The sequence below is a fragment of the Aythya fuligula genome, chromosome 4, assembly GCF_009819795.1.
Source record: "Aythya fuligula isolate bAytFul2 chromosome 4, bAytFul2.pri, whole genome shotgun sequence".
NCBI lineage: Eukaryota > Metazoa > Chordata > Aves > Anseriformes > Anatidae > Aythya > Aythya fuligula.
In genome coordinates, this window is record NC_045562.1 from 64412890 (window position 1) to 64425623 (window position 12734).

Below are 12734 nucleotides of genomic sequence, written 5' to 3' on the forward strand. Positions count from 1 at the left end.
CCAAACACACACCTGAAATGCACATAGCATGCCTGTTGGGTTCTTGGGAATACTTTTTCACTCTATGAATATATTCCTACGAGTACATCCTATTTGCCAATGTTATATGAACCTAAATCAGAAGCTCTGCCCAGGTGTCCACAGCAGGCCACACAAAGGTCCTAGTCAATTGTGGTCCTTCAAAGAGCATCATACATCATCTAGGCTACATCTGGTCTGATGTAAAAATCTCAGACTGCATATTGCTTAGATGTAGAGGCTTTAGCATCAAGTTTTCATGTGGTGTTATCTGCTCCTCTGAAACCCTCTCTTGAAAATGTAGACATAAAACTCTATCATCTATCAGATCCAGTAGAACTGAAACAGGCCAATTTGAAGGAAAATCTGAAAAGTTGTGAGCCTCTGTAGCACATGGCTGAATGGGTCTGTGTTCCTGATGAGAGACATTTATACAGCTAAAAAAATAAAATTCTTATTCCACAGCTATTGTTTCAGAGGTTTTGGGTAAAGACAGACTCATGGTTGCTTGGAGCCCAAAGTGCTTTATTTGATCTTTCAGAGCTGTAATAGAACCTAAAATGATTAATGCTGTATTCACTAGTCAATGAATAGAGTCAACACAAAATAACATTCACACCCATTAAATGTCAGTGATAAATAATATTTACCTAACTGAAAAGCACTGCATTACCAATCTGAGGAAAAAAAAAAAAAAAAAAAAAAAAAAAAAGTACAAAAACACCACAAGTGTGGCTAGGAGATTAGACTAGCAAATAAAACCCATTCTCACAAATTTTCAGCTACACTAATAACACTAAGCTAATAACTTCTGGCTCCATTCTTATCGTCCAAATTTCATATGTATTTACTCTACTGTCTCTTTCTGGCACTTTTAGTACCAGCTGGTAATACCTTCTCCAGCTTTCCGTACACCACCACTGATCTGACACCCATTAAAAACAAACAAATAAATAAATAAATGCAAGAGTTGCTCCTGTTCTCCTGATCTCAATATTGCAACTTCCAAACCAAGGCAACATAGTGAAGGTGTCAAGAAAAAGGAGACTTTTAGTAAGTCACACAGCGTAAGTACTTCTCATCACTGCATAATGAGAGGAGATCAACAAAATAGTCCTGGGTCAGCACATTACATCGGTTCTGGTCTGTATTAATCTACAAAGCAAATCTGAATAAAGAGAGGTCTGGACTAAAGTGAAAGCAGTCCCTACCCCTACCAACATTTGGGACAGCAACAGCATCCTGAACACATCTGCATACTACAGATTCTGGCATTTAAAATATGTGATTCCAGATTTGCATTGAAAGTAGCCAGAGCAACTGGAGGGCAGGCTCCAAGACCTAAGACATCTGCCTGCATCTTCCCGAGGTTACTATAATGAGGAACCATGCAGGAAAAATTATTCCTGCTGGAATAATTAACACCCCGAGACATGCAGTTCTCTTCTTTCCGTGAATCCTTGCACAGAAAAAACACTAATCCTATGAAAGAATTCTCCAGTAATTAGTGTGCTTCCAGAAGCTGGGAAATTGCCTGATTCTAAGTTGTAAATATTTGTCCCAAAGGAAGTTGTTTAGAGAGACAAGGCTTTTCTAAACTAAATTAAAGGCATGAAGGCTTGTTAATAGTCCCTTAAACTACTGCTTTTACCTTTCCTCTTTTCATAGTGTTACAGTCTTACAACCATCCTTCCATTCAAGCTTCTTGTAATTTAGGTCTTAAACCTACAACAAGCCCTTTGTGGAGCCCTGTGGCTGTCTGTAGTTCCACACACAAGAAGCAGATTGTGCAACACAACTTCGTAGCAAGACAGTGACCCATTTAGCGTGCATACCATGCCCAGGACAACAGGGTCCTCACATTGCTCATCTTCTTGACATGGGAGCAGTACAAAGCCTAGAGTAAGCATGACTCGACGAGGTGAGGGTGAGGTGGTGCTGCTGTATGTGCAGTGGTGGCAACCACAGTGATAACAATGACAGGAGGGAGGAGAGAGACCAGGGATTACCTGCTGTGCCTGCTGCAGCAGCTCCATTCGCTCGTGCAAGATCTGGCTGTCAAACTCGCGGCTCTGCCTCAGGATCTGCCGCCGCACCTTCTCCACTGCCGCCCGCAAATCCTCCCTCTGGGCCTCAGTCAGTGACTCGCTCGCCCGCCTTCCTGGATCCTGCTGCAGGGCATTATACAGCGTGGCTTCCAGCTCCTGGATTTTCTAAGGCAACCCAAATCACATACAGACAGGCTGCCATTTGAATCCAGCAAGCAAACAACCCTCCCAGAGCTAGAGGAGAAGGCTAGGGAGCAAAGCCATAGGCAGGAGGGGAGGACAGACACAGACAGCTGGACAGAAAGCAGCAGCCGTGAGCAGTGAGCAGCATTGCATATGCAGTGCACAGAACCATCCGGCACCTATTTACACCTGGGCTAAGCTTTCTATTCCACTAAATGATCAGTTTCTTCCATTTAGGAAAGATTCATGGTAGTTCTGCATTCAATACCTGGCAAAAAAAATGAAACCCCTGATGCTGAAAGTTACAAGATCAATGCAAACTAAGATTCCCTTCAACTGCTACTGAATTGCTAAACCATTCTGTAAAATAACAAGGCCACAGCAAACAAAGGGAAAGCTCTGAACAACAAAAATAGTACTGTCCTCTCTCCTTTTTGTTCTTACTGTCCTGCTATCCATTGTTTGACATCTACTTCACTCTATTACCAGCTGCCAAAAGCAATGAGGAAAAAAACACTTAAGGGTACACTAATCCCTCTTCAGTCTCTTGCCATTTGTCAGACTGCTAATTGGATTTTCATACCTAACCAAAACTCTGGTAGTTTGCAAAGCAGAGAGCACCGGAGAACTTTACATTCATATGGAGAACCGTATTCCCAATAGGAAAGAAAGAAAGGAATCATGGCAGTATTTCTCTTGCTACTGGGGTTAGTATGTTCCTATTACAAAACAACATACAATGACATTTAGATCAAAAGCATCTGACAACATCCCTTTAGTCCTCGTAACACCTTTGTGAGGTAGGTAATTCTATCCATATTAGTGATGCATAAACAGCGGCAGAGAGGTTAAATGGCTTGCCCAAGATCACAGTGCTAGAAATAGAGCCTGCTTGGTTCCATCTGTTATCTACTCTGAGCACTAGACCTTGCTCCTTCTTGAAAATGTTTTGCCCACAAGAAATATTTGTGATGTATGAACAATTCTTCAGGTCATCATATTTTGGTTTCCTCAAGTCAAACACTTAAGGAATTGTGCTGTGCAGTTTTGCCAATTCCTCAATAATTCCTGAGACTTCATTTTATGGTGCTTAGCCTGAGAGAAGGTGAGGTTGCAGCTTTCCCTTTGAAAAGTAGGAAAAGTAAAGTTGGATAGGGCAGCACAGGAAGGGATCACATAGGAAGAATAAGCATTCCCAACTTGGGATAGGTTAGCAGCAGCAGTATTTACAAATGGTTAGGGAAAAGCAGTATCAGAGGAGTTCTGAAGTTATTTCTGGTATATTTTACCAGGATAATTTCATGCACATATAAGCCAGCTCTTCCCATCCTAGATGTACTAACGAGATGTTCACACATTTTAGAATTAAAAAATAATAATAAATAAAAACCATGACACTTCTAAATAATATCATCCATTTTCTAATTCCCCATTTAAGTTGTAATTGATTTCCTACTCTGGCAGAACAGTAAGTGAATTAAAAGAGAACCCTATTTATAATTAAAAGAAAGAAAGAAAAAAAAATAAACAACAACAATTGTATTTTATCAAATCTGTTCAAACAAGAAAATTTAATGACTGTTCTTTTCCTACCATGTATGCCTGGTCCAGGGCTTGTTTCCTGTAGTCGAGTTCTTCCTCTAAATAACCCTTCTGTTTACTGAACAGGTCCTGAGCAATAATAAAAACAAGGGAGTGTTTGTTCTTTATCCTAAGTCACGAACAGTCATAAATGCCATCATTTTTATGTGAGCTTTCCACTTGAAAGCAAAAGAAAAGCTTAGCTAATGATCACATTAATCATAATGATATTCAGAATATCAAATTTACAATATGAGCACTTAAAATACATGTGTACTACCAAAATACATGTACTACCAAGGTGTACCTAGAAAGTGCAGACCTCTTCACCAGTGTACAAACCTGTCTAGACCTGCCAGAGTTGCACACAAAGGAGAGTTTGTGAATGTGAGGTTGCATGCATTTGGTCCAAGAGTCATTATTTGCACCAGGCATGCCAAGAGAGGGATGAGAGTAACAACAGTGAGGTCACTTTACTGTTTTTCTAAAAATATACAATATACACCCCTCAGGAATTCACGGGGCAAAACATAATCCATGTTGCCTAGCCCCTTTTAGACAGGAAATCAGAGCATGCCCTAGCTGTATCCTGCAGCAACAATCCCTGATGTGTTGGCAAAGCCATAGAAATTCAGTTCTCAACTGTTAAAGGTCAATTTGAAATAGGTAAAGTGATGCCAGAGAGGTTAAGTGACTTTAGCTAAAGGGCTGAAGAAGTTTTCAACACACCAAGGTTTTACAGGGATTCTTTTTTTTGTTGTTGTTGTTTTATAATCAAACACACTAAGTTTCACAGAAGCAACACCTTACACCAGAGAAGTTGTAAAACAGGGTGGGATTTCAGTGAAACTTGATATCCAAAAGCATGATGTTGCAGGAAAATTATGGATAATTGAATGTCTGAATGAATAGTCAAACTAGAAGGGACTGGTGACAGTGGTTTCACAAAACATGCCACTAGAGTGTTTTGATGAAAATAAATAGATCATAAATTAATTAGTTGGTTTCATTAACTTTTCTCTTAAGGCACCTCATTCTCAAAAATAAAAAATAAAATAGTAGTAGTCCTAAAGCAGAGAGGCCTTTTGATTGAATTTAGTATTTTTCATTGATTTTTCTCTATTCAACAAACTCTTGCATTTCTTATAGACATACATATACAATGTAACACATAGAATAGATCCCAATTTAAATATACAGGAGTCTTGCATGTTTTTTGATGATGCTTGTTTGTAGCTTTTTTTAGCACTATAAAAAGCTAATGTTGCTGCTCTGGTTACTTATTGATTTATTTTAGTACCACAACCATTTCCAAATACAACAGAAGGGTGTTGCTTCCAAAATGTATTAGCTATCATGACAATAAAAAAAAAAAAATAAAAAAAAAATAAAAAAAAAAAGATATTGAGGATAGCCCGACTCATTTATTTGACCAAATTTCACCTTCAGACATACATGTGCAAGCCCAAAGTTTTTTCTTTTAATTGTTGGTGTAGCACTGACGTAGCATTTGACTAAACATGAACAGTACTGATGATGAATTGTCAGTCAAAACATCTTGTTTTAAAATAAATGCACTCTGATCAGCAAATTAATGTTTGAGGGGGGCTGTGAGTACAAAATGACTACAAATACATTTGTACCTGTAGATGACCTGCCAGCCCCTTGTTAAGAACAATTCATAATTGGTGACAGCAGCAACATACAAAGCCAATATTGGAAGACTAATTAAATTGCTGTTTTCTGTATAAGGATTATAATCTTTATTATTCAGGTGTTTGTATTTTATTATTATTATTTTTTTTTATGGTGTTCTTTTAATTACTTATCAATTAATACTGAAACTAGAACTAAAGTTTATGCCAGGCTTTGATCCTGAGGCTTGAATTCCCTTACAGACCAGTGTCTGCTGCTATTGTAGCCATTCTAGGGAATGCTACTTTAGCTGTCAAGAAGGGTCCCCAACAGGTCCTACAGGACATACTTCCCAGCCCCTCTTGTACATAACTCTAAGAAATCTAATATATATTAGATATTATGCTAATGCAGCTGAATCCCACCTTGACTACCCAGGTGGCATTGTTTTCTTAGGCAGATTACAGCAACAATGTCATGGCTGTTGTAGAAGATGCAGTTCTACCATGCACTCTTAAATGCATAGTAAAAAAGGCCTAGTCTACATATGCTTACAAATGGCTTACAAGAAAACAAGCAAGATCTCAAATTCTTAACATGGGCTTCAAGGACAACTAAACCTCAACCCTTCTCAAAGTGGAATAGTGGAATATTTCTTCTAAACTCATCTCACGATTCTGTTTTAGGAGATACAGTCATTGTCAATGAAGACTTTCAGATTGCTGCTCTAAACAAATACAGGGCTATCCAGAGTAATACTTGAAAAAAATCACAGATAATAACTGGGAGGATAACAAACTAAGTTAGAAAGAAACTATTGTTTACCAATCCCTTTTATAAACAATCATTTATAAACAATCAAGCATTTGTTTGTATTTGTATTGCATTACAATCAGCTACGCTCAACTGAGAACACAGTCTGAGCACAGTCTGAGTTTTTGCATGGCCCAAATACACAATTCTTCAGTGGCCCTGGGCAAATCACTTAACCTCTTTGTCTCAGTTTCCCATTCTCTAAAATGGATGTAATGCTGATTACTTATCTACCTGGAAAAGGTGTGGTGAGGATTAACCTGTGTTTGTAAAGCTTTTTGAAGATGAGAAGCACAACATGAATGGTAAACCAATAAAACCAAGCATTCTTTTCAAAACTCTTTGTCCATCATATGGAAAAATAAGGTGAGTATAACACTGAGTTTCTTATGTAAAACAGAAGTGTTTTTGAGAAAACATTCTGCCTTTAAACAGGAAGACCTTGGTGCAAGAAAGGTAATCTGGATTAGGAAGAGGCCTTTACAACTTGTCCAGAAACTGAATACCAGAGACCAAAGGATTTAGCAATTCTTCAAGCATGATTAAAAAGTTTAAAAAGACGATGCTCTTGCCAGACAAATTAATACATAGAGAAAGCACAAAGACAATTTCACACTCTTTGGTTAATATGCTTTGTAAAGTTATGCCTTCATATGCTATTTTGTATATATTTTGCTATTTTTGCTCTATATGGCTTTGACATTTCCCTCCCATTCCAAAAAACACAAGCATTAAACTGGGATAGTACTTACCAGTTCCACCATGAAGCAATCTCAGTTAAGCAGAGAAAGGCAGCATGTCAATCTGTGCTGAAGTTTATACACTTTCCCTTGAAAAGATTTTTTTTAGCTAAATGAATTCTGGTTTTGGTGACCTTTACTTACCTTCTCATTCTCCAGGTCTAACATCTTCTGTGTCAGTGCAGCTTCTGTCCCCTCTATCTGTTTTAACCACTACATGAATATAGTAGCATGAAGAGGAAAAAATAAAAAGTGAAAAAACAAAATTTGTGAAAAATTTTCACTGAACATTTTGCAAGTTTGTTGCCAACATTCCCAGGCATATGCTTCCCCCTTATTATCTATTCACTTTGAAGTTACACTTGAATAAGCAGGTTGTGGAAACAGGCAGAATGGAGGACTATAGAAACATAATCAAAAACAGTAAGTGGAGGCTATCTTCTTATTAAAGTTTCTTTCCTCCTGTAAACTTCAAGATGCAACATAGATTTGGGTAAGCAATGCAAAATTAATCTTTTTTTCTTTTTTTTTTTTTTTTTTCTCCAACTTGATATACTTGTTGGCTTGATTTGCAAAATAATATTTCAGGGCACCAGTTCTGCACTTTTCCAGATGTAGGCCAGTTCCCATTAAGATCAACCATAGCTTTGCCAATGATGAATGCTTACTAATATTAGATTACTCCTATTTAGTTTAATTCTTTGATAAGCATTGCACAACTTGTTGTTGTTTTAATTTGTTTTTTAATTTGGGATTTTGATTTCAAGAATAGCAAAATGTGTATTCATGAATTCATGCATTTAGACCTTCCACTATTTAAGAGACTAATGGATAAAAAAAAAAAAAAATGAATTTTGCTTTATCTATTTAGTATATTTAGCTTTGCATACAGAGTTGAAAGAAGTGTGCAGGAACATCATATCCCCCAGAGATTCTGTTCTCATCATAATCTTTGTTTTCTTCATTTTGAAGGTGACAGACTGAAGATATTGCTAAACAAAGCCCCACTGCTGATAAAGGATACTGCAAGACAGTGAGCATTCTGAACCCTTTAAATCTATAGAAATTGGAAGTCCTCAGCATCTCTCACAGTTATTCTCAATAAAGACTTTTTTTAAGGATTAATTGGAAGAATTAAAGTTCTAATTTTTGGAGTTAATAGAATTGATAAAAAGAAATAACCATTGAGTGTGATTAATTAGCATACATGAATGTGACTGGCACATCTTGTACACTACATAGGGTAGCACCCTTACTTTACCAAAACATCTAATTATGAGTTGTGATTACTATACGGTACTTTGTAATTAAGGAACTATAGGAATGTACATGGAATGTTGTGTGTTCCTCACATAGCAGGACATCTGAGATAGTTACATTTTACTAGAAGAGGCAGTAGTAGGGTTGTTTTAATCTAAATTAAGTCTACACATTCAGTAGAACGGATGTTAAAGCAATAATTTAGTTTTACTTATCAGATTTTGTCTTTTATTTTTCGTTTTAGCTTCTCAATGAGTACTGTAAAACATACAATATTGTGCAAATATGTTATATGTTTCTCTTCTCAAGGACAACATAAAACTGTTTTCTCTTATTCTTTGTCTTGGTTAAATTTGGATATGGATAGTGTCTCCTCTTATGAAGAAACTTAGTTATTTGATGTCATTCATTACCCTTTACCTCAAATGTTCATCAGGAAAAAAGACAAAAGATTTTGTGTTTCTCAGAGTACCCTCTTCATTCAATTGGCTATCAGGTTGTGCTTATGAGTTTACTGTGAGAGACTTCACTAAAATGGCAAAAAATTGATATAGAGAAATAAAATGAACTATTTTCTTTTCAGTCTTAAAGTGCAGTCTATTAGCCTATGTAAGATAAAATGAAATATTTAATCTTTCTGATAGAGTGGTGAGTTTCTGATCATCAGATTATATGATAAAACCACCATAAAAATCCATTAAGGCAAACTATGATTGCACAAAACAAAGAAACAAAAGCAATCAACCAAACAAATAAAACCCCCACAATTTTACCTGGGTAAAAATTACACTATAACTTTCACATTCAAAAATTAATAAATAAGGATTAATTTTTATTTTTATGGCTCTATTTATTTAAGGAATTACTTCTATTGACAAAGCTGCCAATACTTTATTACTAATGGAAATAACTTACAGATAACAAAGTGTATGTTGTACGTTGCACTGACACAAATTAAACAAATTCACTAATTCCACTGGCAATTTTTATGCAGACATTTATTTATTTGAACAATATTAACCTAATCTCACCCCTAAAGTCTGGCCATGTCTTAGGCTTGCATACTGGGGTTCCTCCACCTTATTTATTGAATTTAAAGGAAAATTAAAGGATCATCAGCTCCTCTTTTTCATGCGATAAGGCAATCAAAAGGATAGCGCTTTTAGCCCCCCTCCTCCTTTTTCTATTGCTTATAGCAATTGCTCAGTTAAGCTAATGATTGTCAAATTACCATATTTAGATTACCTACATTAAGATATTTGGATAAATAGATTATCAAAATTATGTCAATTAAAGCAATAATTACTTGTTAAACAAAATGCTCAATTTTTACTTTTAAAGTTCTGTTTCTGAATTTTAAAAGTGAATCTAGGAAAGATTTACTATCAGCCTACAAAAGAGTGAAGCTTCTTCAGAGTAAAAGACAAGTGCTTCTTAGTTCTAAATGACATCATTATTCATATACAGATTATATTCTCTCTGTAATTGGAGAATTAAAGAGCTAGCCATGTGGAATTGAGTGACCTGGCTAATTATCTGTCTTGCTCAAGTTCTTTTTTGTTATCTATGCCCATTAATTTACAGATGAAAGCAGCACAGGCTACTCAGAAATTTTTCAGCCATATGTCGTGTGATTTACAGAGAACCTCACAGCACACCTGGTCCCAAGAGGGTACTGGCATTTCTTGAAATGAAGTTGCTCTCGTTTAGTGACATTTTAGTAACTTATTCTAAGGGAACATCCCCAGAAGAAATTTTTATTTTTAAATTGGGTTTATTCTGAATATTTGATTGTACCTCAACACATCACAATCCCAACAAAGCCATATAAGGATGAAAACATGCTCTAGTCCAGATGCATTTAACAGAAAAGCCATGCTTCCCTGGCAAAGTTACATCAGATCTTAGCAGACATGGTCAGTCTTTAGGCAGACAAAAATCTATACTGAATTCACCTTTTCACAGAGAGAAAGTACAGTCCCAGCTTGGATTATTGCAACCTGTTCTTCATTTCTCAAATTCTAAAATACAAAACAAAGAAACAAAAAAAAAAATAAACAAAAAGATGCATTTTAAATTGGATTGGAAATCTATTCTTCAACATGTGATAAATTTTAAATTAAATTACAGTTATAAATTCTGTACATTTCAGAATCAAAGTATCAAAGTAAAGAAACTATAACATTTGGTATTGTATAAATGAGACCAAAATGGGTCCCATGATTGAAAATATTGAAAGTACTTAGTTTCCGCTTGAATTCAGTATGACACTCAGTAATAACTTTGCAATTGCTCATTATTTAGTGAGACCTGTTTTCCATTTGAGGATTTTGAAATTTCTTTCTTTTCTTTTTTTTTTAGATAGAAAAATTCCAGTGCTGTGAGGGAAAAAAAGTGCTTTAAAATAACCACAAAACTAGAAGTATGTTAGAAAGTAAAAAATTGTTACCCCATTATCTCCAAGAATATCTAGCTTCTTCATAAGTTCTGATATATTCACATCCTGAAAAAGATGTTCAACACATTTTTATAAAGGAGTTGAGAAACAGTTTTGCATGCTACATTTTATGTACCCATGCAAAAAAACGAAATGCAAATAAATTAAATGTTAGTTTTGCATCACAATTATGAACGTGTTACTGGTACTTTCAGAAACAAAGCCAACTGTCACTTGATTACAGCAAGCAACCCCAAGGTCTGTGCATTAGGTCAGACTGTACTGTTTCACATTTATCATCCTGCTGATGGATGCAGAAGAAAAATCAAAACTGATAAACAGGCCTAAATGACTGCTTTTTTTTGGCTTTTTTTTTTTTTTTTTTTTCTCTTCTGTTTGTTTGGAGTGGAGTTTGAAGCGCATCAGGCTATGTAAGTCAAAGGGACAGCAAAATAATTGTTAAGAAGGTGTTTTCTGTTTGTTTGTTTGTTTGTTTGTTTTGTTTTTCTTCCCCTTTGTTAAGCAAAAGAAGAGTTCCATATCAGACTCAGAGGGGCAGAAGTGAATATGCACAGTGGGCTGAACATGTTCTTCCAAATATTACTAGCTCACAGTTTTTGTGAGTAGAAAGTCACATTTCTTTGCCAATCAACCCCCCAGATCCACAAAGAGCAGTAACCAGCCCATCCCTATTAAGTGTCTAGTCACTGCGCTGCAATCAAGAAAAGCTCTCCACTGATTAAAAATAAATAAATAAATAAAAATTAATAAATAATAGGAATAAATTTGCAGACGATGCTTTCATTTGTTGAAACTGTTCATGCAACTGTTTAACCTCCAATAGTAGCACACTCCAGAACTATCCTGAGTATGACCCGCCAGTTAATGTGGACCAAAGATATTCCCATTGACAGCTTGTATGTGGCCATGCTGTTTGTGAAGGTAGTGAGTCTTGACAGCATGAGCAAAGACCAGCTTATGTTAGTCCAAAATGCTTAATTTACACACAAAAAAAGACAGCCACGATAATGTGGGTACTCTCAACTTCTCATATTCAGCACTTCTTAGTAGAGGTCAGCAGTTCACAGTGGCTGTGTCTTGGCTCATTAGTTTCATTACTTACAGTGCATAGTGCTGGTTTACATCTGTGTTGCACAACTGCATTATTTGGGAGTCAGGATGATTGATCTTTCAATTTCTTTAAAGCCAAATTAGCTATGCTTGCAAATTACATAACTACATCAGAACAGATCTGCTCATGATTCTATATCCAACAGACTCCAGAGAGTAAGGCTTAATAATGAATTGAAAGATTTCTTGAAAACCAGACACAGTTGTGGGAGAGAGTCCATACAAATTAGACTATCCTGGCTCCAAAATAGGAATAATGTGTTGTTTTCAAGTTGGTCTATCCTGGGAAGTGCCCTTCCTCACTCCCCTCTCTCCCCCAACACTTCAGCAATACTGCAGAAACTACTAGAGTAGTTTCTAAACAGTGCACATCAGTAATTTAAGAATGGTGCAGAGCTTAAAATACACTTCAATTTAAAATTAAAGCTGTTGATTTTGATCAGCTGTGACAATGTTGAGTAAGAACTTCTTTCGCTGATCAGTTACACTGGTGAGGAATGGAATTCAGAAGGATATGCTAGTTCTAGGCCCTCTTAACCTATAAATACTCATTCTAATTAATTGTAATATCACTCATTGTGATATCTAGTTTTCTGCCAATGGCTAACAATTTTGAAAGATACTGAAAACACAAAAAGAAAGCAATTTCAGTATGCCCATATCAGGTGACTGTCCCTGCTTCCAGGCAAGTAAACTGAAAAGAGGTTTCAAAAACAAACAAACAAACAAAACCCTACCATTTATATTTAGGAAATAAAATGTTCTGCAACAGAAGGCAATGCATAAAAACAAATGAGTTCCAGAACCTGTACATGCTACAACGAATATGCAAGTTAGAATAATAGATAAGTTAAAAAGCAGATCTGGCATCCCATGGAAGGTCTATTT

General features: G+C 36.1%; 1 protein-coding gene across 3 annotated transcripts in view; it reads right to left on the reverse strand.

Annotated features, from left to right (window-relative positions):
• The window catches only part of JAKMIP1 (janus kinase and microtubule interacting protein 1), a 154757-nt gene that overhangs the window by 17151 nt on the left and 124872 nt on the right, over positions 1 to 12734 (reverse strand). For 2 of the 3 annotated variants that reach the window (XM_032186879.1, XM_032186880.1), the window contains exons 16-20: positions 10728 to 10781; positions 10234 to 10299; positions 7163 to 7231; positions 3843 to 3920; positions 2028 to 2231 (exon numbers count right to left, since the gene is read on the reverse strand). In XM_032186879.1, the coding sequence (XP_032042770.1) occupies positions 2028 to 2231; positions 3843 to 3920; positions 7163 to 7231; positions 10234 to 10299; positions 10728 to 10781 (471 nt within the window). The remainder of the gene's footprint in view (positions 1 to 2027; positions 2232 to 3842; positions 3921 to 7162; positions 7232 to 10233; positions 10300 to 10727; positions 10782 to 12734) is intronic. The other variant, XM_032186881.1, reaches the window with a different exon arrangement.